General features: G+C 48.1%; 1 protein-coding gene across 9 annotated transcripts in view; it reads right to left on the bottom strand.

Annotated features, from left to right (window-relative positions):
- LOC118678284 (protein HIRA) overlaps positions 1-25,901 on the bottom strand; it is a 64,279-nt gene that overhangs the window by 2,979 nt on the left and 35,399 nt on the right. For 8 of the 9 annotated variants that reach the window (XM_036353763.1, XM_036353768.1, XM_036353765.1 and 5 more), the window contains 13 exons: positions 24,736-24,951; positions 23,097-23,182; positions 17,753-17,950; positions 15,433-15,594; positions 14,570-14,774; positions 14,069-14,173; positions 11,875-12,023; positions 10,707-10,868; positions 10,025-10,083; positions 9,291-9,396; positions 7,893-8,015; positions 7,270-7,433; positions 4,680-4,768 (listed from right to left, as the gene is read on the bottom strand). In XM_036353763.1, coding sequence (XP_036209656.1) covers positions 4,680-4,768; positions 7,270-7,433; positions 7,893-8,015; positions 9,291-9,396; positions 10,025-10,083; positions 10,707-10,868; positions 11,875-12,023; positions 14,069-14,173; positions 14,570-14,774; positions 15,433-15,594; positions 17,753-17,950; positions 23,097-23,182; positions 24,736-24,951 — 1,824 coding nt within the window. The remainder of the gene's footprint in view (positions 1-4,679; positions 4,769-7,269; positions 7,434-7,892; positions 8,016-9,290; positions 9,397-10,024; positions 10,084-10,706; positions 10,869-11,874; positions 12,024-14,068; positions 14,174-14,569; positions 14,775-15,432; positions 15,595-17,752; positions 17,951-23,096; positions 23,183-24,735; positions 24,952-25,901) is intronic. The other variant, XM_036353767.1, reaches the window with a different exon arrangement.

Here is a 25,901-nt window from a genome sequence, read left to right as displayed (position 1 = left end):
TGAAAAACTCTATTTAAAAAAATGAAAGGAGCCCTAACCGGATTGGCTCAGTGGATAGAGCGTCGGCCTGCAGACTCAAGGGTCCCAGGTTCGATTCTGGTCAAGGGCATGTACCTTGGTTGCGGGCACATCCCCAGTAGGGGGCGTGCAGGAGGCAGCTGATCGATGTTTCTCTCTCATCGATGTTTCTAACTCTCTATCCCTCTCCCTTCCTCTCTGTAAAAAATCAATAAAATATATTAAAAAAAGAAAAAGAAAATGAAAGGATATCAAATAAACTGCTATTAGCAAGTAAAAATTTCAGATGGTCTATAGCACCAGGGTCAAGCTACAAGAGGGTCTACCTGGCCTGAAGGCTGGTTTCAATACCAACAGCCATCAAGTATCATCTCCTACCCAGGGCTCAGTAATAGGTGATGCTCCTCACTGTTTCAGGCAGCAGCCTGGAAACAGCTCATCACCCTCTCTCTGGCCAATGACACAGGTCCTACAATAAAGACCTTTGCAGAGGGGCTTCCAACAGCAGGCCCTGGCTGAAGAGATAGTGGTGAGCACAGAGCTCAGGCACCTGAAGGATGGCTGCTTAGTGCCAACCCTCTGTTCCCACCTCCCTCCTATGCACACTGAGTCATGATCCTTGAGGGAAAGAAGACTGGATCTTTGGAGGCATACTAGCAGCTCATATCACAAAGAGTAATTTCCCTAATATATAAGAATTCCCACAAAGCAATTTCTAGAAATTTTGTTGTGGATTTGCCCACGCACTATGAGCAGACCAGCTATTTTAAGCAGTTCACAGGAAAAGCAAGTGGGACCACACTGACAGTGCTTCCTAGGAAGGAAGCCACAGACTCTCCTGGGCAAATCCCTAATAAGGCATCCTACTCAGAGATAGCAAAAACCACCAGCCGGGAGGAGGAGGCAGGGAGAGTGCATGGCCATGAATCAGTGGCCTGTCTGTGCTCCCTTTTGCCTGCACCACACTGGCCTAGAAGGCTTACCTTCAGGCTGTGACAGAGAACTGTTACGTAGAGCTCTTGCTGACACTTTGCCCTAAGGCTCCCAGAGTGAAGCCCACAGGAGTGGTTGGTTGGGCACTGGCCTACCTGTCTCCCACCTCAGCAGATAGCCCATCAGCCTGCCTAGAGGTGAGGTGTTCTTATAGGGAATTCAGAAAAACCTTTCCCACTGAGAAAGGGGACAAAGCTGGAAAAAGAGAAACAGACCTCAGAGAGCTCAAGTGCTAGCGGATTGAGCTGGAGTGTGGAGAAGGTAGAAATCCAGAGAGAAACACCTTTGCCTTGGGAACACTTATTATTTTATTTTATTTTAATTGATTTCAGAGAAGAAGGGAGAGAGAGAGAGAGAGAGAGAGAGAGAGAGAGAGAGAGAGAGAGAGAGAGAGAGAGAGAGAGAAACATCAATGGTAAGAATCATTGATTGGTTGCCTCCTGTACACCTCACATTGGGGATTGAGCACACAACCCAGGCATGTGCCCTAACCGGGAATCGAACCTGGGACCCTTCAGTCCACAGGCCAACGCTCTATCCACTGAGCCAAACTGGCTAGGGCTTGGGAACACTCATTGATGAGGAAGAGGCTGAGCAGAGCAACTATTAGACTTGAGGGCTTAGGGGGACCAAAGCAGGGGCACAGGACTCATGAAAAGTGGGGTCCCTGATAAATCCCCCTTCCTTTGTGCTAGTCTCCAAAGAAATGCACTCTAGAATAAGGGTAGACTGGTAGTAAACCAGTCCGTGCACTAATTAGTACCCAGCTTTGAGTCCCCAGGTAGCCCAGAAGACTTCAATCCCTGAATTGGTTGAGGGAGCCTTGTAGGGCTAGGGCCAAGAGCAAATAAAAGTGCTCTGTTGAAGAAGGTAACATTACTGAGGCTTCAAAACACTTCTACAAATAATCATTCAAATACCAAGTCTAGCAGACAGTCAAAACCAACCAGGCACATAAAGAGGTAAGACAATATAAATGAGGACTAGCAGAAATATTTATAGGAAATACAAACAGATCTATAAGGGCTCCTCATAGTAGAACGATGCTCAAGTAGATAAAAGACTAAATTGAAAATATGGGGAGAACTGAAACTATAAAAATAATGTAACAGATTCCAAAAAGAGGATATTATATTTCTCATGATGGGGAAAATGGAATATAATCAAAGAGAACCTAGGAAAATACACAGAATGAATGAAAGACATAGACTTAGAGCTTTGTGAAACTTCAAAACACCAAGTAAGGGTCGATCCCAAAATAATTTACAAAACAATGGAAATCAGATTCCTGGCAGTTTTTAGCAACAACAGTGGATGATAAAAGTCTGTGGCACAGCATAATATCTTCAAAGCTCTAAGATTTTTTTAGCCAACCAAATTAAGATCTATTGTAACACAATAAAAAGGGAGCCCTAGCTGGTTTGGCATAGTGGGTAGAGTGTTGGCCTGTGGAAAGGTCCCGGGTTCAAATCCAGTCAAGGGCACATGCCTGGGTTGTGGGCTCGATCCCCAGTGGGGGGCATGCAGGAGGCAGCTGATCAATGGTTCTTTCTCAATTTTGGTATTTATCTCTCTCTCCCTCTCCCCTCCTCTCTGAAATCAATAAAAAATATTTTTTAAAAAAGGGAATAAAAAGAGGAGACCAAGTATACACAAAGGTCTTTAGAACCTCGTGAGACTGACTCTCTCACTGCCACTCTGTTCAGCTGTTCCTCTTATGCTGCAAGACGCCCAACCCCAACCTCAGGGCCTTTATACTTGCTGTTCCCTCTGCCTGGATATTCTTTCCCCAAATATCTGTGGGGCTTCATCTCTCACCTTTTCCGGTCTCTGCTCAGTCAATTAGGTCTTTCTTGGTCACCCAATATATAAAATTGCATCCTGCCAGTACTCCCTTACCCCCGCCCTATATATATTTTTTTCCATGGCACCCACCCCCACCCAACACTTTGAATGTACTTGTTCACTTGTTTTGAATCTGCCTCTCTCCACAAGAATGAAGATCATAAAGGTGGGGCCCCTGTCAGCCTTAGTCACTGCTGCCTGCCCTGTGCCTAGACTACGCCTGGCCAGAGAAGGTGCTCCATCAGTCTTTGTCAGTGACTGAATGAAGCACTGAAGCTAACTCTTGGACCCACAACTTCTCCCATTCCTCACCAACCTGCTCCTTTTTCAATTCAATCAATACACTAGCCAAAAGAACCTTAGACCACACATTCACTTTTCTCTTTTCCTCAACTACTACATATCCAACCACCCAAACACCAAGTCTTTTTTTGTTCTGCCTCCAAAACACACCCTGAATCTGTTTTCTTTTCCCTCTTGATAGCCATCATATTGATCCAAGTCACCTGCATCTATTGCCAGAACTTTTGAAAAAACAAAACAAAAAACCCCCCACAAAAAATAAGCCCTGATCAGTTTTCTTTTCTTTTTTTAAAAAACATATTTTTGCCGAAACCGGTTTGGCTCAGTGGATAGAGCGTCGGCCTGTGGACTGAAGGGTCCCAGGTTCGATTCTGGTCAAGGGCATGTACCTGGGTTGCGGGCACGTCCCCAGTGGGGGGTGTGCAGGAGGCGGCTGATTGATGTTTCTCTCTCATCGATGTTTCTAGCTCTCTATCTCTCTCCCTTCCTCTCTGTAAAAAATCAATAAAATATATAAAAAAAATAAAAAAATAAAATAAAAAACATATTTTTATTGAGTTCAGAGAGGAAGAGAGAGAGAGAGAGAGAGAGAGAGAGAGAGAGAAACATCAATGATGAGAAAGAACCATTGACTGGCTGCCTCCTGCACACCCCACACTGGGGATGAAGCCTACAACCTGGGCATGTGCCCTGACTGGGAATTGAACCGTGATGACTTCCTGGTTCATAGGTCAATGCTCAACCACTGAGTCACGCTGTCTGGCCTGACCAGTTTTCTATGTTAGTTCATGTCACCTCTGCTGACTGGTCTTCTATGTCAGCTTACATCACATCTGTGTAAAATCCTTCAATAACTTCCGCTGCCTAGACGAAAACTCTGGATCTTCATAAGCCTTCTATGATCTGCTTCCTGCTCACCTCTTTTGCCTAATCTCTTACCCTCTTCTGCCTATTATGTCCCAATCACAGTGGCCTCGATGTACCAAGTCCTCTTTGCATGTACTACCACCTCCACCAGGAAACTCTCCCCAGGGCTCTGCAGAGCTGGCTCATCCTCAAAGTCCTCTTCTGAGGTCTTCCCTGGTCACCCTTCCCCAGGCATGCTTGTCTTACTGATCTGCTCATTTCCTTCTAAGCATAATCCATGTCTAAACCTTTCTTGTTGACTAAATTGCCCACTGGCTTATATCTGCCTCCCTATCAGATTGCAAGCTCCATGAGGGTAGGGAAGGATCTTTCACCTTCATTCCTGAACAAACCCACAGCCCTGCGCAGGCAGCTTTGCAGCTTTCCTCAGCACAAGTGCATGGGTGAACCCCCCTGAGGCCTCATGCTGAGGGCCCAGCTCTTGCTGGATTGTGCAGTGCAGGCATCTCACCTGCTCACTGATGCTGGGACCCAAGGCATTGTGCTGTAGACATCTACTGAGGAAGAATTCCAAAGCACTTTGGCTTACTTTTTAAATTTCCACCTTCACTTTTCAAGAGAATTCTTGTGGCAAGAATGAAAGAAGCACCTACCACTACCGTTGACTCCCACTGGCTTCCAGTGGAGTAGTGAACCGGACCCAGTAAGTCCTTGCATATTTCTCGGAGTCGGTATTCAAACCCTAATTACAGAAAAAAAGAAAAGAACAAAAACAAAACAAAACAAAACAGAAATAGGAACACATTACAAAAAGAAATAAAAAAATCAAGAATATGCTAAGTTGTTGGGTATATCAAAACAGACTGAACAAAGGCTTATTGTGTTGCCTATAATGGGCAAAATGCCTCTTGCATGCCTCTCAGTTTGGGGCACTGAGACTCATAATGACAGATTCTCACTCACTCACCTACTCCCTTGACAATGCATGCAGTGGCCCCTCTGTGCTGGGCCAACAAGAAAAAATGAGATGTGGCCAGTTTTGGGATGGACCCCCCAAGGTTATGGGAAATTGTAGAAGGAGGGGAGAGGGCTAGTCAGATTTGAGAGAAGACATCTTGGCAGCCAGTGTGAGAGGAGATCAGCAGGGTCAGCAGGTAAGAGATGGCGAGGGGATGAGTTTAGATTGAGGAGGTGGTGACCAAGCAGAGACAGGAGAAGCAGGCATGGGCCTATCAAGTCAAGGGTTATGGGCACAGCCAAGTGGTGTGCCAGAAATGCCAGAGGCAGGTCTGGAGTCTGTAGGCGCTGGGGGCAGCTGAAGCCACAGGAAATGGATGAAATCACCCAAAGATGAGAGTGGAAATAAGAGGATGAAGCTGGAATCTGAGGAATTTCAAGGAAAGGGGTCTCCTTTTAAAACCTGAGTTCTCCTGTTACAGTTAGGAAGCAAGGGATAAAGGAGGAGGTGACTTATGTATGGACACCGGAACAGACACGTGAAAGATGAAGAGGAGCGAGCGGCAGAAGTGATTTCACAAACGGGTGCAGGCCCAGAGGAGGCAGTGGCTTTATGCAGGGCATCAGGGTGAGTCCTGATCAACAGCCAGGATGAAGGAAACCGGAGGAGCCAGAGGAGGCATTTCCCTAGCAGAATGGGGTGTGAGGAGCATCCCAGAAAAGGGGGGAGGGCTTGCGAAGACTGAATATTTAGAAATGCCAGTGACCACACATGCTGGGCGACCACACAGACTGGAGAGTAAATATCAAACTCATTACTGGAGTCTGCTGGGGAAGGGAGAGGGGCTTCGAGTTGGTCAGTCATGCTTGTCCTCGGAGGTGTGTGCGTGTGTGTGTATAATATATATATTTATTAGAGGCCGGTGCACAACATTCATGCACTCGGAGGCGGGGGTGGGGGTGTGTTCCTCAGCTCGGCCTGTGCCTTTTAGCAGTCCAGGAGCCCTCAGGGGGTGTCTGACAAGCCATCAGTCGGACATCCTTAGTGCTGTCTAGCGCTGTCGCAGAGGCGGAGAGGCTCCCACCACCACCGCTGCTGTGCTCGCTAGCCAGCCATCGGCCAGCTTGTGGGCGAGTGAGCGGCGCTCCTCTTGTGGGAGTGCACTGATCACCAGGGGGCAGCTCCTGCGTTGAGCGTCTGCCCCCTGGTAGTCAGTGAACGTCATAGCAACCAGTCGTTCTGCTGTTCGGTCAATTTGCATATTGCCCTTTTATTATATAGGATTATATAGGATTGCAAGGTATATAGAACATGTAGTTGCATCAGAGGAAACATGACATACAAATTCTGGGAATAAAATTTGTAGAGGTTTGACCTTTTTTCCTGTCTTTTCTAGACTTCATTTTTACCCTCTAAATCATAAACAAAACGGAGAGGGTGATGGCAAAAGCAAAGCCAGGCCGGGAGAGGCTGTGCGGGAGGCTGCTTGGTAACCTGCATGGTGACACAGGGAGAACTTAGGGAGGGCCAGTTCCCAGGCCACATCTCTGGAGGCCATGTTCAAGGGGAAGGGAGAATGGTAAGGCGGACTCCATGCTTGCCTAGCAGAGAGGATGAGAGACTTTGGGAGGTCACCCTAAGAACAGGATGGTCACTTCCTGTAACACACCTTGCTTTCTGCTGAACAACAGTGCAAGTGTGGGTGGGCATATGCTGGGAAGGAGATGCAGGTGCTGAGAGCCCTGGCAGGGAAAGCTAGGCTGGAGGGACAAGGGGAGGTGCTGGACAGCAGGCCAGTCCTTCCAGGGCATGTGGGGGCGCAACGAAAAGGAAGAGGAGTGCAAGCACATTGGATGCTGCAAGACACCCTCCCTGGGGTCACTGACCACTGATGCTCCAAGGGTGTGAGGGAAGAACAGAAGTCTGAGCATCACATTTGCATGTCTTTCCACATATCCTCTGCCCTCACCCTCTCCTGCTGCCAATCTTGCTGGCCCTCAGGGAACACTCCCTTCAGGGCTGGGAGCCTGTAATGGGCTGGATGCCTGCTGAGCCTGATCACAGCTCAGGCTAGGAGATGGGGGTGGGGAGGCTGAGGGTGCATCATGTTGACAGGGAACTGGAGGCTAGGGCCTCTTGGATGACCATGGTAGACAGGGAGAAAGGAATGTAGGGAGCCCTAGGCCACTGTACCTCTTCCCTGACTCACAGGCTTTTAGGAGGGTTATGTTGGGACAGGGATTGAGCTGGGCCCAGGAGAATGGAGGAACCACCAGGGACCTCACCTTCGTTCACAAGGTACCGTGCGTAGAGGAGGAGCCAATGGCGATACTCATGGCTGGACTGCAGGGTGAGTGCTGCTGCCACCTGGTTTTCTAGGTAGGCCAGGGTCGTCTCCTGCTGCACCACGTGAGGCACAGAGAAAAGCCGGGCCGCCTGCCTCCCTGAACTGCAGAAACACATCATGAGGCAGTGGGTACTGTGTGGGCAGGAGGCTACCACCATGCACTCCAGGGCACCAGCAAGAAGCCAGCAGAGGGGCAGATGTCAAGCTCCACACTGGCCTACCCATCCCCATGTCTCAGTTGCAGACGTCCTGGATGCTCTGGCACCCCAGGTGTACCCCACTCTGTACCTCCCATTTAGATCCCTGAGGTAACAGACCCCCAAACAAAATACATGAGTGCCCATGACATGTGGCACCTCAAACTGCATCTGGGACCTGAAGTAACAGGGCTTGCATCCAGCACCCTGAGAAATTATCTGATGTGGGCCCCAAACTCTTGGCACCTACAATCTGCCTGTGCTGAGCAGCAGCTGAGCACAGGGGACAGCAATCAGAGAGCTGGCCTGCGTGGGACTGTACTTGCACAACCCAGTCACCTCTCCCGGCATTTGGGTTACCTACGTGGAGGCACGGCCCTGGACTATGGCTAAGGGTCCTGAGCACAGCATGGCGTCCTGGGGAGGCAGGCTGCTCCTGAAGTCCGCACACTGGGCCAGGGAGTCTTGCTTGTCAGAAACCAGGTTCCTGGGGAGGTAAAGGCAGGAGCTGAGCTCAGAAAAACCAGGAGGTCCAGCAGGGTAGGCTGGCAGTGAGGCTGCCGAGGAGCAAGCACCACAGACCTGTTACCAGAACACCAGCGAAGGCTGAGGGTCATTGCATTCTCACCACAGGTCTCTCACAGACAGCTTTCATTACAAGGGAACATTAATGACAGGGAAGGTCACCGACAAGGCTCCTGGGGCCAGGAGGCCTATGTGTGAAGTGGTCTAGTCCACGTGGCCCAGCCCTTCGAAGCTTCGAGGAATGCCAGCATCCAGCCTTCATGTGCTTCCACAGCATCCGAGACAGTCAGCTCTTTATCTTCTCCACACCCTTCACATCTTTGTGAAAACTTTCTTTACGCACTTTAAAGACAGCCAGGTGCCTTTGTAAACATGCCCAAAATACAAAGGGCCAACATTTTCCTTCTTAAATACCCGGCTTGTTTCCATTATTACAGTAATCACATAATAATACACAACATCTTGCAATATGGAAGAGCAGGCAGTGGGGAGTTTCTTCTTCTTCTTCTTTTTTTTTTTTTTTTAACTCAGGAAAGAGATCTCAGTATGGGATGAATTTGTGCCTGGCAACTCTGAACAGAAAAATGCCACAAGAACTTGGGTTTGAGGGACCAAAAGGTGCAGGCAGAAGAATTTCTCAGAGTGGCTGGTATACAATGCACACAGTTTACATGTTGGGGTTGAGATCTCTGATGTAGAAAGGATTTTACAAATATAAAAATGGGCTCCAAATTCTAAATGGGTGGAGGAAAGGTACAGACCACCACATCTGCTGATGGTGCAACCTTACTAATTTACAAAGTCGAAACTGCTACTGGACTTCAAAAACTGCTATGTGCTGGCGAAGGTATTGTGAAGCTGACTCACCGATGCTGATGATGGCTAAGGAAGCCAGGCTGGAAATATATATTTGCAACCATAAGAACTTTCAAATGCCTATTCCAAACAAAGTGATATCAGCAGACAAAGCAAAGCACCCCTGCACACGGGCTCTGAGAGCAGAGAGGCTGTGGGCCTCTAGCCTCTAATAGGGACAGTAGGGCCTATACAGGTGGGTTTGAGTTCTGTCTCCTCCAGCAGAGAGGAGACCAAGCAGTCATTGTGACCTCTACTCCAGGGCCCAACTCTCAGGAAAAGCCAAGCCAGGCAGGTCTGAGGAGCAAGTACCACATGACCTGTTACCACCTGGGACAGACACCTCCTCTGGGGCAGGGCCAGGGAAGGGTGGCTTGCTTACCATGTAGAAAGTGACGGATTAAAGCAGTAGGCCTTTCCATCGGACAGGTTCATAACTGGGATTCCATGCTGTGTAAGCAAGATCTGTGACACCGTCATATCACTTCCTGGGGAGACACCATAAGAATGGATTCTGGGTGTGTTCTGATCAGCCAGTGCTTGCACATGCACCAAGGGGAATCTGAACATGGCACCCAGTCCCAGAAACAGGCGCCTTAACGCTGACTCAGCAACTAGGGAGTATCTTCCCTGTGAGTGCTGTTTTCACCACCACCCACAGGTTCTTTGTCACCACACAGGGAGCCAATGAAATGCACCCCAGAGAGGGTGCATCTCCCTGCAACATAACTGTGACCCCTTGTCACACTGAGTACCTTGGGCTGAGCCAAGAGACTGGCTCTGGCTCTCTGTCTAGGCCAGTGATGGCAAACCTTTTGAGCTTGGCGTGTCAGCATTTTGAAAAACCCTAACTTAACTCTGGTGCCGTGTCACATATAGAAATTTTTTGATATTTGCAACCATAGTAAAACAAAGACATATACTTTTGATATTTATTTTATATATTTAAATGCCATTTAACAAAGAAAAATCAACCAAAAAAATGAGTTTGCGTGTCACCTCTGACACGCGTGTCATAGGTTCGCCATCACTGGTCTAGGCTGAGTGGAGCTTGGGACTTGAGCTTCACTGTCCCCTCCCTCATCAGGGCACCAGGGGCAGCCCATCGCCAGTTACCTGCCAGGATAGAGTGTAGAGATTCTTCTTTTACCACAACCACCTGTCTGTGAACATCCCTAGGAGGGAGATAAGAAGCAGCTTACTCTCCAATCTGAGCAAATGCCTGAAAGTGCGCCGCGGTGCTCAGGCCCCTACTCTGTGGTCTCTGTGCACACCCTGCCCCGGCCTCCCCGAGAGGAGCTCTGGGCCAAAAGAGGCTTCTGCTCCCCATGAGCCAGGTTACTTTCTCCACACGAGGCTGTAGCAGAGGGCTCAGGCAACAGAGCTGTGGGGCTCGTCGCTAATGCCATCCCACTTTGGGAGAAGCGTGGTCACACTGTGGCAGCTGAGATCCCATTCTGATGAACACACACATTGTGTTTTGGACCCTGGCACATTGTGTTTTGTCATGTGGTTTGCTCTTATAAAAGTGGTAGCAGGGGTAGGCAGCCTGCCCCACTTCCGCTTGCATACCTGCCCCCTCCCCTCCACGTACACACACATGTGCGGTGGCCATCACAAGCAGTGTCCAACTGCTTGGGTCTCTTTGCCTGTAAAGACCCCCATGCCAGCAGGGCCCAAGGGCATATCTGCTAGGCGGCTTCCTCCACTGCCTCCCCTGTTCCTGCAGTGAAGAGGAACCTATACAGCCCTATCCTGCCGTACCTGGAGCCCACCTCACCCCAGGCCTGTCTCTCACCAGACAGATAACGTGGCCGCAGCAGTGAGCGCCATGACGTAGGAGCCTGTGCAATGCAACGTGGAGATTGGGGATGACAGGAGGATGGGAGGGAGGAGGCGGCGACCACAGGTGGAGAACACTGACAGCATCCTCTTTTCACAGGCGACACATACCACATCACTGAGAAGGCAGAGAGGGGATAGGTGTCATGATGATCAGGTGCTGTGGCAGAGGTAGGAGCCCCAAGGCACAGAGCCTTCCTTCTACCTGGGCCTGAGCCTGAGTGGGTGCAGCAGCAGGAGAGGCAGGGAGAGGGCCGGCCAGTAGGACTGGGGGACGGTGGGACAGCAGGGCTGACAGAACTGAGATCTCTCATTAGAGACTATGCTCTCCTCCCCCACTAGGCTGCTCAAGCTTTTCCGAATTCACCCTAATGTTAACTTGTGACGGGGGGTGCTTCAGAGGACCACTGATGGTAACCCAGAAAACACACCTCCCTTGTCATATGAGGCCACACAGCGTCCACTCAACAGTCTACTGGCTACAGCTAGCTGGACTAGTCCTGAGAAGGTCTCTGCCGAGAAAGGCCAGAAGTGTGGGAATGACAAAGTGTCTCCATAAGGGACGCCAGCTGTGCGCTCAGAAAGCCTTTCTGGCTAGGGTGGGGGTGAATACAGGGACAGCTTCAAAGGATAGAGGCCCAGAAGTCCATTGTGAGACCTTGCGTGACTAACACTGAATTAAGGTCTCCCCTCAAAGTGCAGAATCTGAAAGGGGCTGGGCTGGGAACTCAGGGGGGACAGTCAGAAATCTATCTTGACTTCCTTGGATTAAAATTTGGGATCCAGAGAAAGAACCAGCCCAAGTCAGAGCCAGGCAGAGCTCAGCCTGGGACCTGAGACTTCAGGATTCTGGCCAGACAAGGGAATCACAACACCTGGGTGAAAATCCTGGCATGGGTGAGCCTCTAGGACTCAGTTTTCCCAGCTGTACCATGGAGGTAATGACGCCAACTTCACTGGGTGTTGCAGGGACCGAGATGATAGCTGCACACACACAGCCTAGACAAGACCTGCAGTCTCCGTGGGAGCTAGCACTTGGGGGGCAGTGCATCAGCACCACACAACACACATGTGGTGCTTGCTTTACATGAAATGCTGGGCCAGGTGAAGACCCTCACCCTTACCAGCTACCGGCAGCAGTGAGGATCCGGCTAGTGAGTACCGTCTCCCACTCCTTCCCTTCCCGGTTACACTTCAAGCGGCTCAGCTTCACTCCCCCAACGGCTGTCACTTCATTCTCCACCTCAATGTACATGGAGGGGTCGGAGCTCACCTGAATGGCGGAAAGTAAACACAATGTTCTTTCCGTGTAGCAGAGCAGAGAACTGGTGTTCGAGCTAGAGACTCCAGAGCTTCCTAACCCTACCATCTCCTTTCACAGGGAACATGCAGAGAAGGCATGTGGCTTGTCTAAGAGCACACTGCAAGCGAGGCCCACAGCCAGCTGGACACAGCTGGTGGGGAGATGTGGCTCCTAGTTGAATGTTTTCAGAGATCACAGTGCTTGGTAATAACCGAGGAAAAGTCTAGAAAACCCGAAGTCCTCTCTAGTTCCTTGCGTAGTGAGCCTCTGTCTGCTCATCTGAAACAGACCAGAGACACCCATTCTGGGCTAGCACCCATGCCAGACCTTTGCACACCCTGCACAAGGACATGAGGGCAACAGCATGGCAGCTGGGCAGTGTGGGAGATGTGGGGCAGGATAGGGCTGTATAGGTTCCTCTTCACTGCAGGAACAGTGGCAGGAAAGGGCCGACACCCCATGAGGACCAGTCTGGGTTGGGGCCGTGTGCAGCCTGTGAGAAATGACCAGCATATGGAGTCTGAACAGCTGGTTGGGAGGGAGACCACTACCACACAGTCCGATGGGCACTGATATGTACAGAAACACATCATGAGGCAGTGGGTACTGTGTGGGCAGGAGGCTACCATGGTGCCCAATGATATGGGCACTGAGTCTGAGGCTGCTTGGGACCAAGTGTGGAATGAAGGAGGCTTCCGGAAGGGACTCCTGAGACAATTCTGGAAGGAGCTGGCCATTCAGAAGATGGCGGCAGGGACTTTGAGGGCCAGTTGATATTTATAATTACAGTGTCCAGCCTACCCTGCTGGACCTCCTGGTTTTTCTGAGCTCAGCTCCTGCCTTTACCTCAGAGCAGAAATGTCCCTGAGCCCCTCCCAGCACTGTCGGGCAGTGTCAGGTACAGGCGAGTCACCCAGAGTCGCTACTCCAACCTCACGGGAGTGTCCCTAGAAGCGCATGCATATGCATGGAAGCGCTTAGTTCAGTGCCAGGCTCCACAATGGGCTCAACTTTGTCTTTTGTGTATGGGGAGATGACTGACAATCCGTATGAAAAACCAGGCAGAATGGCTGAACAGTTTGCACTTGTGTAGCCACATAAATGGGTTACCTGGGGCAGAGGGCCATATAGAAACCAAGAAGGGCTCCAAGCAGCACTCAGTGGTGAAACCCCCAGGGGAAGCTGGAGGAGTTTGGGAGAGGGGGTTGTGCTCCTTGCCTCTGCTCACATCAGCAACAAGAACAAAGCATGTGGGTCCCTATTCTTAGGCTCAGAAGGACCTGTGGCAGGAAAGGGCCGACACCCCATGAGGACCAGTCTGGGTTGGGGCTGCGTGCAGCCTGTGAGAAATGACCTGCATATGGAGTCTGAAAGGGTTTCCTATTGATATGCACCTGAGGAACAAAGGGCATGAAGTGACTGGGTGTGCAAAGGTCTGGCATGGGTGCTAGACTAGTGACTACAGGGCCTCTGCATATAAAGGATTATTTACTCTACAATAATATTTAAAAAACTGTGTTTTGAACAAGCACATGGTTAAAAGAGCCCTGATGCAAACCCTGTGCTGGGCCCAGTAAAATGAATAGGGCCAGTGGGCTGGTTGGGAGGGAGACCACTACCACACAGTCCGATGGGCACTGAGTCTGAGGCTGCTTGGGACCAAGTGTGGAACGAAGGAGGCTTCCGGAAGGGACTCCTGAGACAATTCTGGAAGGAGCTGGCCATTCAGAAGATGACGGCAGGGACTTTGAGGGCAAAGCCACAGAGAAAGAAGCGTGGTGGTGGTGGGGGCAGGGGCTGAAGGGGCTCCTGGAGAACAGACTAGTACTCTTGCTAATAAGACTGGTGGTTGCCATGATCAACTACAATTTCCCTCAGAGTATGATGGAGAACCACTGGGCAACAGCCCTGTTTCTGACAATTCAGGGTTTACACAGGGGGTTGGGGAAGGAGTGGGGCTGGGGAGAGAGAGAGAGAGAACACGCTTGTGAGGGAGAGGCAGGCGGCCGGCTCACCTGGAGGGTGAATGCTTTCTGGGGGCCCGGCATGGGCAGCTTCAGTGTAGGCGCTGGTACAGACAAACACACAGTGTCCTTTTCTGCGGTCAGAGCAGCTGGGGACTGCAAGAGCAGAAATGTCCCTGAGCCCCTCCCAGCACTGTCGGGCAGTGTCAGGTACAGGCGAGTCACCCAGAGATAAGGCTGGGCCAGTTCCCCAGGGATTTCCACCCACTCTGGGAGGACAGTACAGATGACTGCTCCAGTGATCCCACTTGACAGATGAGGTAGGCAATGCCACGGAGCTGCTCAAGGACTCTGGGTAGGTCAAGAGCAGGTCTGAGGGGGAGTGTGCCTCCATGCTAATCCAGGGGAGTGCATGTCTAACCAGCTGTTCCCACACTGATAAGGCACACTGTGTTGTGCAGGGCCTCCCTTCTCCCACTTGGGCACAAGCAAGCTCCAGCACTGAACCCAACAAGTGGGCTAGGGAAGCTAGCACAGACCTGCTGGCCTCACCTGGACAGACAGAGACATGGGCATGAGCCGTGAGTCCTTCCGAGGTCGCCCTTTCTTCTTTTTCTCCACTGTTTCCACCTCAAGCTCCAGTTTTCGCTTGGAGAGGGAGGAGGACTTGGCCACAGGAACCTTCTCATCGCTGTCACTGCTGCTCTCCAGGAGGTCCCGGGGCCTCAACTCTTTCACAAGGTTCTGCTCTTTCAACCTGCACAAACACAGATACCCATGGCTTTTTCCATATGATTTTTTTTTTTTAAATATATTTTATTGATTTTTTACAGAGAGGAAGGGAGAGAGATAGAGAGTCAGAAACATCGATGAGAGAGAAACATCGACCAGCCGCCTCCTGCACATCCCCCACCGGGGATGTGCCCGCAACCCAGGTACGTGCCCTTGACCGGAATCGAACCTGGGACCTTTCAGTCCGCAGGCTGACGCTCTATCCACTGAGCCAAACCGGTTTCGGCTTCCATATGATTATTAACTTATAATTATCAATAAAATCCCCCCAAACTGCAGCATTAAAAAAGTAGGTGAGGACTTCTGGTTTCAGTTCGAACATTCACACAAACTGGGCTCCATTCACACACAGTTATTCTCAGCACATCTCCCACTGCCCAGCTGCCACGCTGTTGCCCTCATGTCCTTGTGCAGAGCTGCTCTGTTCACCCCACGCTCCTTCCAGCAACCTTCCCACTTGAAGCAGCCACTCCTTTCTCCTTGAAACAGGGGCTCCCGAGTACAGAGAGACTGACGCCTGCTCCCCCAGGGAGGGCAAGCTGCTTGGTAGGAGAGAGGACGCTGCACTGCTGGCCTGAGGCTGCACTCACCTGGTCACTCTGAGCCCCACAGCCACCACCTACCTTTCTACGGCCGTCGGTGTCACACTTGTCAGGACAGGAGCACCAGGCGTGGCTTTGGACCGCTCCGTGAACCGGGAGTCAAACGCTTTCATGGGTTCAATCTTGGATGGGGTTGTTAACACAGAGGGGGATGATGCAGCAGGAGCCGAGGTAGCGTTCACGCTGGGGTGGGGAAGAAGATGGGAAATCATGTCAAGCACAATTCGTCAGGGATTTGGGAGTCTGGGATTTACATTACCTGGAGCCAAGTGAAAAGGGCACAAATATAAAACTTCTAAAAACACAAAAATTTCGAGGTACGATGTACTACTCCTATTTTAAAAATATTTTCACATGTTAAAATTCTGGAAGTTTGCCATGGCCAGGTAGCTAGAGCGTGTCCCAATGCACCAAGGTTGTGGGTTCGATCCCCGGTCAGGGCACACACTATAAGCAACCAATGAATGCATAAAAAAGTGGAACAACAAATCAATGTTTCTATCTCTCTAAACCAAATCAATAAATAAAAATGGTAAATATGAAAAAAGTAAACATTTATAAAAAAAATTCCCCAAGTTTGGCTATCGGAGAATGCACTCACATTTGCCCCACTGCATTGTTCTGAGAGCTTCGGGGGTTAGCATGAGGCCTAGAAAGTGGCTCTTGCAACCCTTTTCCGCTCACCATACGGCCCCATCTCCACAACTTGAATTCAGCCACCCATACCACTCCAACCACCAGCTTTTCCCACTTTGACAATGGGTCCTAGGAGAAAAGCCCCATTTGGGGTCCTGAAGCCACTGTCTATTCCTGGCCTTCAACCTCCTGCCCCGGTGGCCCCTCAATGTAACAATTTCACATTCTTCACACTCTCCTCCCAGTGTCCATCCCACAGCCTTTGCCTTCTCCTCCGAGAAAGGAGAGCCCGAGCATGAGCCTGCCAGCTACCCTGTGGTCATCTGCATCCCTCACACTGGGTCCCCAAACCACTGGGCCTCCCAATGACCAAATCCACCGGACTGGACCCGACACCAGATGCCTGGCAGGTATCCTAGATAGCCTCTCCTCTCCAGGGAACTCTAGGACCAACTATTGAAACATTTTGCAAATCTGGGGCTTTCTAACTGGTCAAGCTGTTCCCATCTACCCTCACACTTCCCTCAGCCACGGGACACTTGATACTTGGTGATGCCTCCATGACCATGACATCAGAGCTCAGGAAGGAGGAGGCTGTAACCAAACATATGGAAAAAGCCATGGGTATCTGTGTTTGTGGAGGTTGAAACCAATCAACCTCGAGCCCACGCCCCCTACTGGGATCGAGCCCACACAAGACCCTGTCCCCACCGATGGAGAATCACTCTGACAGTAATAGTTTCGTGTGCTGGGTGGCAGCTGTATTTGGGCACCAGTGCCTCCTGGAGTGATCTGTCTAAGGTGCAAGACCAGAGCCTTCTGTGTCTCCATTCTAAGGAGAAGCCCAGGGTATGTGATTCAGCAGCGAAGCCCAGCTTTCCCCCCTTTACTGACACTCCTCAGGGACTTGGGGTTCTGCTCTTGCTGCTGTCCCCTAACCCTTCCCGGGGTGGCCTATACGGGCCCTGGGTAGGGCATCCTCCAATAACCCTTCCCGAGACCTGCCCAACAAGCCCTCCCCCGCTTTGGATGGCTAGCCATTTCCACACAGGAGACCCGAGGAGCCACCCCTATGCCTCTGTGTTTGCCCCTTTCTCCACCAGCTGACACTCTCTCTAGGGACAAGGACCCACCAATCAACCCCATGTGGATGCCTGGGCACTCGCAGTGTGTAACCGAGGGCAGGTACTGGGTAAATGTTCACTGAGTGAATGGCTCCTGGCTCTTATTCATGCTCCTCTGGTTCTTACTGACTTCTAACTTGGTTTCCAGGTAATGGCTGGTGAAGACAAAGGCTCCTGGAGCAAACGTAATTCTGAGAGTGAAAGATGACCCTGCCCCAGCACTAGCGCTCTGCCTGAGATGACTGGTGTGGCGATGCTACCAACAATGCAGTGGAGGCTAAGCCACCTCCAGTGCAGACCTGCCAGAAGGTGAGTTGATCCTCTGGCAGGTGATGTGCCCCTGGCTGGTTCCCACCCTTAGGAGCCGAATCCTGGGACTGCTCTTCCCCCAGGATGTGGAGTCCTCACAGCCCTGTGCATCAGACTCAGCTGAATGAAGGCCTCCCTTCCGAACAGGCCCTCATCTGAAATCCAGCATCTCTTTTCTTTCTTTTTATTGAAGGGGCCATGAAGTGTCCCTGGAACTGTGTCCAAACCCAAACTTTCCCCAGGGACAGGAGGAAGCCTTGGTGCCCACTCACCTGTCCTTATTGACAGAATTGCCCGCAGGCCTGGTGCCGGCTACTGCCGCAGGTTCCGTGGAAGGCTTTGAGGTGCCGAAGGAGTTGGGGGTACTGGCGTCCAGTGGCAGCAGCTGTGGACTACTGTGAGAGGATAGCATGCTGCCTGCCAGGGAGCCTGAGAGTGGGATGCTGTTAAAGAACGCCGTGGAGAAGTCCCTGTGGTCAGAAAGAACAAAGTCAGCCTCAGAAATCAGATACCACATCAAGTACTTTATACAATTCTAAGTAACTTTTTTTCTGGATCCAAAGATAATTTATTTTCAAAGAAGAAAATTTGCAAAATTACAAAACTAAAATCATTCCATACACTCTGTTTAACTGACTCTAAGTTGAACTGATACTTTATGTACCACTAAGAAAAAACTGTTACCAAATATAATTGTCAGATGCATCCTGGTCTTAGAGGTGTTAAAATGTAAAAACATGTGTCTGAGAACTAATGAAAGACAGCATACAGAGTGGACCTCCCTTTTCTTATGGGCTATATGCATGTACCATAATTTACCTAACCAGTCTTTACTGAGGAACAACTGGGCTGGGCTGTCTCCCAGCCTGTTCAGTAATAGACACTGCGGCAACAGGAGGCAAGATACTGCAGTGTTAAGACTGAGGGCCCTGGGCCAAACCAGCCAGGTTTCACTCCTCTGCCATGCACCAGCTCTGGGACCTTGGGTGCTTCAACCACTCTGTGCTTCAGGTTCCTATCTGCAAAACAGAAAGTGACAGGACCTTCCCCATGGGGTTGCTGTCAGGACTGAAGTTGTTAGTGTAGCAAACACTTAGAACACATAGTCGCTGCTCAAAGATGTCCACTGGTGTAACGGTCACCACACCTGCTGTTTCACTTTTCACATGAGATAAACTCCTAGAGGTGGAATTCCAGCAGCCAATGAAATGTTCATTACTGATTTTTGGCAAATAGCTCTAAAGTGCCCTCCTCAGAGGTTTAAATTACAACCTGTCTATAAGTGTCTATAACCCCACACCCTCACTGACAATTTTATCAAATTTCTTTTTTTAAAATATATTTTTATTGATTTCAGAGAGGAAGGGAGAGGGAGAGAGAGATAGAAACATCAATGATGATGAGAGAGAATCATTGATCGGCTGCCTCCTGCACACCCCCTACTGGGATCGAGCCCACAACCCAGACATGTGCCCTTGACTGGAATTGAACCTGGGACCCTTCAGTCCACAGGCTGACACTCTATCCATTGAGCCAAACTGGCTAGGGCTTATCAAATTTCTTGATAGCAGATAGATGAAAAATAGTATTTTACTATAGTTTTAATTTGCAATTATTTTGATGCAATTATTTTATAATATTGAAATTTTTTCATATAGAAACACCTGATTTCTTTTTGTGTGAAATGTGTGTTCATATTCATCTATTGTTCCACTTGGTTATTGGTCTTTATTATTGATTTTTAAGGCTATAAACATATAAAACATTCCTTATATGAGCAGAAAATATTTCCCCCCAGAATATAATGTTTTGATTCTTTATTGTGTAATTTTCTTTGCCAAAAAAATGTTATTTTTGTGTGGTATAAATTTTGTCATTTATAGAAAATACTTTTTTACCTCAGAGATTATGAAAATATTCTTCTATGGACTCTTCTAAAATTTTAAACAAAAAAGTTAAACATTAAAAAAAATCTCTCAGCTGTTCAGAATTTTAAGTGAGGCAGGGCTCCAATTCCGTTTTTAGAGTATCAAATAGTCCTGACTCCCATTTATTGAAGATACTGATTCACCATGGATGCAAAATATTATCTTTATAAAATTTTCATAAATACCTGAGCCGATATGTGGGTTTTCTATTGCATACCAATGTTCTATTTTCCACCCCCCCTCACTTGAGGATATTTTTTCCATTGCTTTTCAGAGAGTGGAAGGGGGAGGGGGGAGAGAGAGAAAGAGAGAGAGAGAGAGAGAGAGAGAGAGAGAGAGAGAGAGAGAGAGATATCAAGATCGACTAGTTGCCTCTCACATGTGCCTAGACCGGTGACAGGGAGCGAACCCACAAGCCAGGTACATGCCCTTGACCAGATCTGAACTTGCAACCCTTCGATGTGTGAATCAACACTCTAACCACTGAGTGAAACTGGCCAGGGCTGTTCTATCTTTTTTTTTTTTTTTTTTTTTTTTTGTTAATCCTCATCTGAGGATATTTTTTCCATTGATTTTAAAAAAATTGATTTTAGAGAGGAAGGAAGGAGAGATAGAAACATCAATGATGAGAGAGAATCATTGATTGGCTGCCTCCTGCATGCCCCACACTAGGGGTTGAGCTCACAACCCGGGCATGTGTCCTGACCAGGAATTGAACCATGGCCTCCTGGTTCATAAGTCAATGCTCAGTCACTGAACCACACTGGCCAGGATCCATTGATTTTAAGAGAGGGTGGGAGGAAGGGAGGAGTAGAAGGGGGGAGGGGAGAGGTAGAGAGAGAGAGAGAGAGAGAGAGAGAGACATTGATTGGTTGCCTCCCACATGCATGCACCCCAACTTGGGCCAGGGCTTGAACCTCCAACCCAGGTACATGCCTTTGACCAGGAATCAAACTTGAGATACTTCGTTCCTCAGGCTAATGCTCTAACCATTGGGAATACTGGGCAGGGCCCAATGTTGTTTGTTTTCATGGGTCAGTACTTTAGTACTTCACTGCTTTAATTTCTGGTAGGGCTAGTCTTCCCTGATTTTTTCAAAAATATTTCAGCTATTCCTATTTCTTTTTCCACTTAAATTCAGAATCAGATTGTCTTATTCAGAAAGCTCCTGTGGTTATTTGTATTGACTCATTTTATATTTACAGACTGAGAGAAATCTGTCATCTTTATGATGTTGTCATCCTAGCTAATACATGGTATGCATTTTGTGTAATTTCTTTGAATTTCTTTTTAGGTCTCTCAGTAGGGTTTAAATTTTTTTCTCATAAATATCTACATTTCTTCTTACATTGAGGTATTGCATTTGTGAAAGTGATTTCTTCTTATCTTCTAAAAGTAGTTGGTGGTACTTGATCTCATCATGTAGGTTGTGTACAGTCGCCTTATTTTCTTCTTTTATTGTCTATGGCAGTTTTCCCAGTTGATTCTCTCATAGAGATCAAATCAGCTTTAGATAATAATACATTTACCATTTCCTATCCAATTTATTGTTTCTCTTGACCGAGCAAGGATCTCTAGAATGATGTTAAATTATAGCCACAAGAGTAGACATTTTAGTTCTTTAATTTAATTTGAATAAGACAGTTTATCAAGCATCCATCTATTCCTGTTTAAATGAGTTTTAAATAAGAATGATGTTGAATTAAATAAAAAAGCCTTTTAAGCATCTCTAGAAATGATATCATTTTTGGGATATATTAAAATGTAGAAGTAAATTAAGTTTTCCAAAATTTGAACTACTTTGCTTTCCCAAAAGAAACTTCACTTGGTCATAGGGCATTAACATTTTAACACATTTTAAGGTTCTGTTTGTTACTATTTATTTAGGATTCTGCATTGACATTCAGAAATGGGATTGATCAATAATTTATTATGTTCTATCTGTAGGTTTTGATGTAAATATTGTGTTCACTTCAAAGATAAAGATTTTGTAAGCTTTCCTTCCTTTTCTATGCACTAGAATGTTTTCAATAGTATTAGAATGATCTGTTCCTTCAAAGTGTTAGAATTTCCCTTCTTAGTCTGGTGGCTTTTGGCAGATTAACTCTTTGATAGTGTCCTCTATTTCTTCTATAATAATTCATCTGTACAGATTTTCTTCAGTTTGCTAATTTTATTTTCCTCAAAAGTCATCCATTTTCAAATTTATTTGCATAGAGTTCAGCAAAGTTTTCATCCTTTTAATTTATTCTTTATTTGTAATTATTTCCCACTTATTTCTACTTTACACATTTGTGCTTTTTTTCTTTCTTGATTAGCTAAGCTGATAATTAGCTATTCTGTTACTACTTGTTTTAATATGGGTATGAGGAGGGAAAGAAGCCTTGGAGACCAAGAGAATCAGATTCTGGTGCCAGAAAATGAGCCCTCTAGCAGAAAGCTGGCTCAAGGCCAGGCAGGAAGCCATCTACTCCCTCTGCCCCCTCACAAGGTGAGGCCTGGAGGGATCTACAAAACAAAAATGCCACCACCACCACCTCCACCACTTCCACGACCCTCACTCCCACAGTCTTGCAGTGTCATATACTTGGTCTGACTTGGTCCTAATAAAAGGTAGGCAGCCGGTGGCATGGGGAAAAGGCTTGATCAAAGGAAAACCACCCTCTGGGAGGAGCCAGGAAACTGGTACAGGCTCCACTGGGTCAAGTCTCTGTCCTCCAGGGCCTCAGAGGTCAATAAGCACATCGTATGACTAAACGTCTCTTTAGACTTGTAAGAAGATTTGGAGCAGGCTCACGGATGAGCAGTTGCAAGGTGCAGAGGACTACAGTGTGTGGTTGCCCAGAGTAGGCTGACTGCATGAGTATAACCCAGAGTGAATCACCTTTATGGGGGGGGGATCTATTTCTTTCATACTGGGCTTTATCATTCTTTGAATCAACATCCATCATTTTGGGAAGAATGGCCCTTATAAAAGCAAGCCTGACAACAGATGCTAAGACACAGCAAATGGTGACTGAGTCCACTTTCCTCGCCCCTCTGTGGGGCTGGTTAAGTAAATCATGGTGCATTCACAGGCTGGGAACCTGGACAATCAGCAAGGCAATGCTTCAGAGGACTATTTATTAAAATGGATGCAAGGTCACGATATAGGAACAAGTCGAGAAAAGACTGGAGATACAGATACCAAAATATTAACATTGATTATATCCGAGAGACTGCATTAAGGATAAAGTTTATGTCCTTCTTTGGGCCTTTACTATTTTCAATAATAAATATATGTATTACGTTCACAATAAAATTTAAAAAAGAAGACTATACAAGGGAAAAAAGAAACGGAAAAAAAAATCAGTCCAACTTCTCTACCTCAAGTTTTGTCATGCCCTGGCAAGATGAAGCAGGGTTGGCTGCGTAGACACGCTGACCCTGTGAAGGTGCCCTTGGCTGCTGGCCTGTCACAGGCCCTTCCCAGTCCACCTTCAGCATAAGTTTGCATAAGGGCTCTGTGAAGAGCACTGGACTTTGAGGTTGGTGGGAAGTTGGGCCCAACTCACTCACTTCCAGATTCTATGGGTCAGATCTGCCCAAGAGCCTGTGAAGATCCTAATTATGAAAGTGCTAAGTGGTGAAAGGCGAGAGGAAGAGCTCCCAGACAAGGCCACAGAAAGCTCGGTGAATGAACGAGTACCCGGTGTCCAGCTGTGCTATGCAGAGAGGTGTGATTCTTCTCCGACCGTCTGCTGTCCGAGTCTCAACTTGTTTCTTCAAAAGATTCTGGCAAAGTAGAATGATATAAATGAATGGAAACGTTTATGTGAACCATCTCCAATTACCAAAAAATAAGGTTTCTAAGGAAATGTATTCTAAATTGCCTTTCTGTAGTCTTCTGGTCCAACTAAACTAAACCACTCAATCAAAGAACAAATGTTTTTATCAGGGTACATGCTCCACTTCCGGCAAGAAAGGACAGAAAGCTCCCAGCTGAACCAGCTCAGCCCCTTCCTCTTCATCACCAGTACGCAGGCCTGGCCCGGTTCCATGGGACAGTAAGTGGCCATTGGGGGTCAACAAGAGAACTAACACATGAGACCTGCACCCATGAGCCACACTTTTGTCTCTATGCTGTGGTTGGCAAACTTTCTTCCACTAAAGCTCATAACCAAGGATCACACAATGTCTGAATCACCTGTGGAGGTTCATCACCCTTCACAAACTCCTAAAGATGGTTTAAGCACCCTAAGAAATTCTAACCTTCCTGCCCCATCTCTACCTTCCACCCCTCAGGGAGAAGAAAGAGGAGCCCACAGATGTTCTTAAGGGCAGAGACTGAAACTAATGTTCTCAGCACAGTAAATCCTCACTTAACGTCATCGACAGGTGCTTGGAAACTATGACTTAACATGGAACAACATATAAGGGAACCAATTTTACCAGAGGCTAATTGATATAAACAAGAATTAAGTTCCTATGACATATTTCTGGTCACAAAAACACCATCAAACTTCTAAGTAAAGACCCAAAATACTTTCAATATTCAATGCTGAAATATATGTGAGTTATATATACATTGAAGGAAGATTAATAAAAACAAGTACGGTGATTATTTTCCCACCCACTATTCAGTCACGGGTGGCTGGAGCCTATCTCGGCAGCTCGGGCATACCTTGGGCAGTAAACCTATCATGCACATCTTTGGGATGTGGGAGGACACAGGGGGAGAACGTGCAAACTCCACACAAGACTCAATTTTTAATTTTCTCATCAAGGTTGTAATGACAAAATGATGCTATTCAAGGACTAGCAGTATATATAGTATATACAGAATTCCCTAGAAAGGCCAAATTCCTATAAGAAATGACCCCTTCAGGGCAAAAAGGCCTTTTTTAAAAAAATATATATTTTATTAATTTTTTACAGAGAGGAAGGGAGATAGAGAGTTAGAAACATCGATGAGAGAGAAACATCGATCAGCTGCCTCCTGCACACCTCCTACTGGGGATGTGCCCGCAACCAAGGTACATGCCCTTGACCGGTATCGAACCCGGGGCCTTTCAGTCTGCAGGCCAACGCTCCATCCACTGAGCCAAACCGGTTACGGCAAAAAGGCCTGTGATAAAGGTGGATTAAGCACCGCTACTTCCTCATGCAATTGAGGGTAACGGGCTGAGGGGGCCCAAACTGGCTCATTCCTGGGTCCTACACCAGACCAAGCATACACCCACCTCCCCACCACTCATGTCTGTACCCTGTCCAGACTGCCTGTTCCCCTTGTCCTTCCCTGGGCATGTGCTTGCTGTGTTCTCAGTGCCATCGAGCCAAACCCTCACCTTCCTGATGTCTTCCAGACTCTCCCCATTGACGACACCAGCGACTGAGGCAGCTGAGCCCGTCTCTCTGGCCACGGCACTCTTCTGGTCCAGCTGCTGCTGTTGCTGCCTCCGCTGGTACTTGAGCATCTCAGGGTTCTCGATGACAGCTGTAGACAGCTGGGCCTCGGTCATGATAGCCAAGCTTTTCCCATAGGTGGATTGGTGAATGTGGCTCTAGAGAAAGCAAAGTACAACAAACCAGCTGTGAGCAGCCAAGTGAACTTGTGCTAGCTCTCCTGGCTCTGGGAGCAGAAAGGGCCCTGGGCAAGGGTCCCAGAGCACCAGATGCCAGTTCTCCATTGCCTCCCATCCTATTCTGCCTGTTGCCAATTAGATGACTCTGGAGCAGTCTTGTATCTTTCCTAGATGTTTATAGTCTCCCATGTATCTATACCTGGGGACAAAAGTGAATGAGTAACCCACTAGAAAAAACCTACTACATGTCTGATGCAGAACAAATGGCAAATGTTTGTTGAACTGAAGTTAAGACACTCAAATTGCTAACTTAAGGCTCTTAAATCACCCCAAGGACCCCAAACACTCTTTAGGAATCAGTTACTGAAACCAGAGTCTGCTTTCATTGCTCTTATCTACAGCCATCAGCCCATGTGGTTGGAGGTTGCCATGGGGCTGCTAACAGTGTTTCTAAGAACAAGGGGAGGCCTCGAACAGCTGATCTAGGGAAATCCTCTGTCCCTGCTGTCTCGATCCTTCTGAGAGGGCCCCTCTCTCCATCTTCCAAGTCTCACTGGTCGCATGCCAAAACAAGTCGGATGGGACCCCACAAGGGCAGGATAATGTCCACAGAAAACTGGAGTGACTGCTGCGATAAAGAACAGATTCACATAAGGATGCGCAATGACCAATGTGGAGGTCAGTAGGACATCTGCCTCACAGCAGAAGATGCTGGGTGGGGGAAGTGGCATCTTGGGACTCACTCCTGCAGGGCATGCTGTGCCTGTATGTGGCCAGGAACCTCCCTCCCTTACCACTCTGGCTCCTGTCCCCTTTCTCCTAAATCCCTCCCCTGGAATTTCGAGGCAGAATTCAGAGTTTGACCAATGTTTCCCTAGTGTTCTTCATACACAGGGTCCCTGCCTGTCATCTGGGAAATGGTAGCTAGA

Source organism: Myotis myotis, unplaced genomic scaffold (genome assembly GCF_014108235.1).
Source record: "Myotis myotis isolate mMyoMyo1 unplaced genomic scaffold, mMyoMyo1.p scaffold_m19_p_20, whole genome shotgun sequence".
In the NCBI taxonomy this organism is placed as follows: Eukaryota; Metazoa; Chordata; class Mammalia; order Chiroptera; family Vespertilionidae; genus Myotis; species Myotis myotis.
Note: the sequence above shows the minus strand (reverse complement) of the source record. Positions and strands in the feature narration are given on the sequence as shown.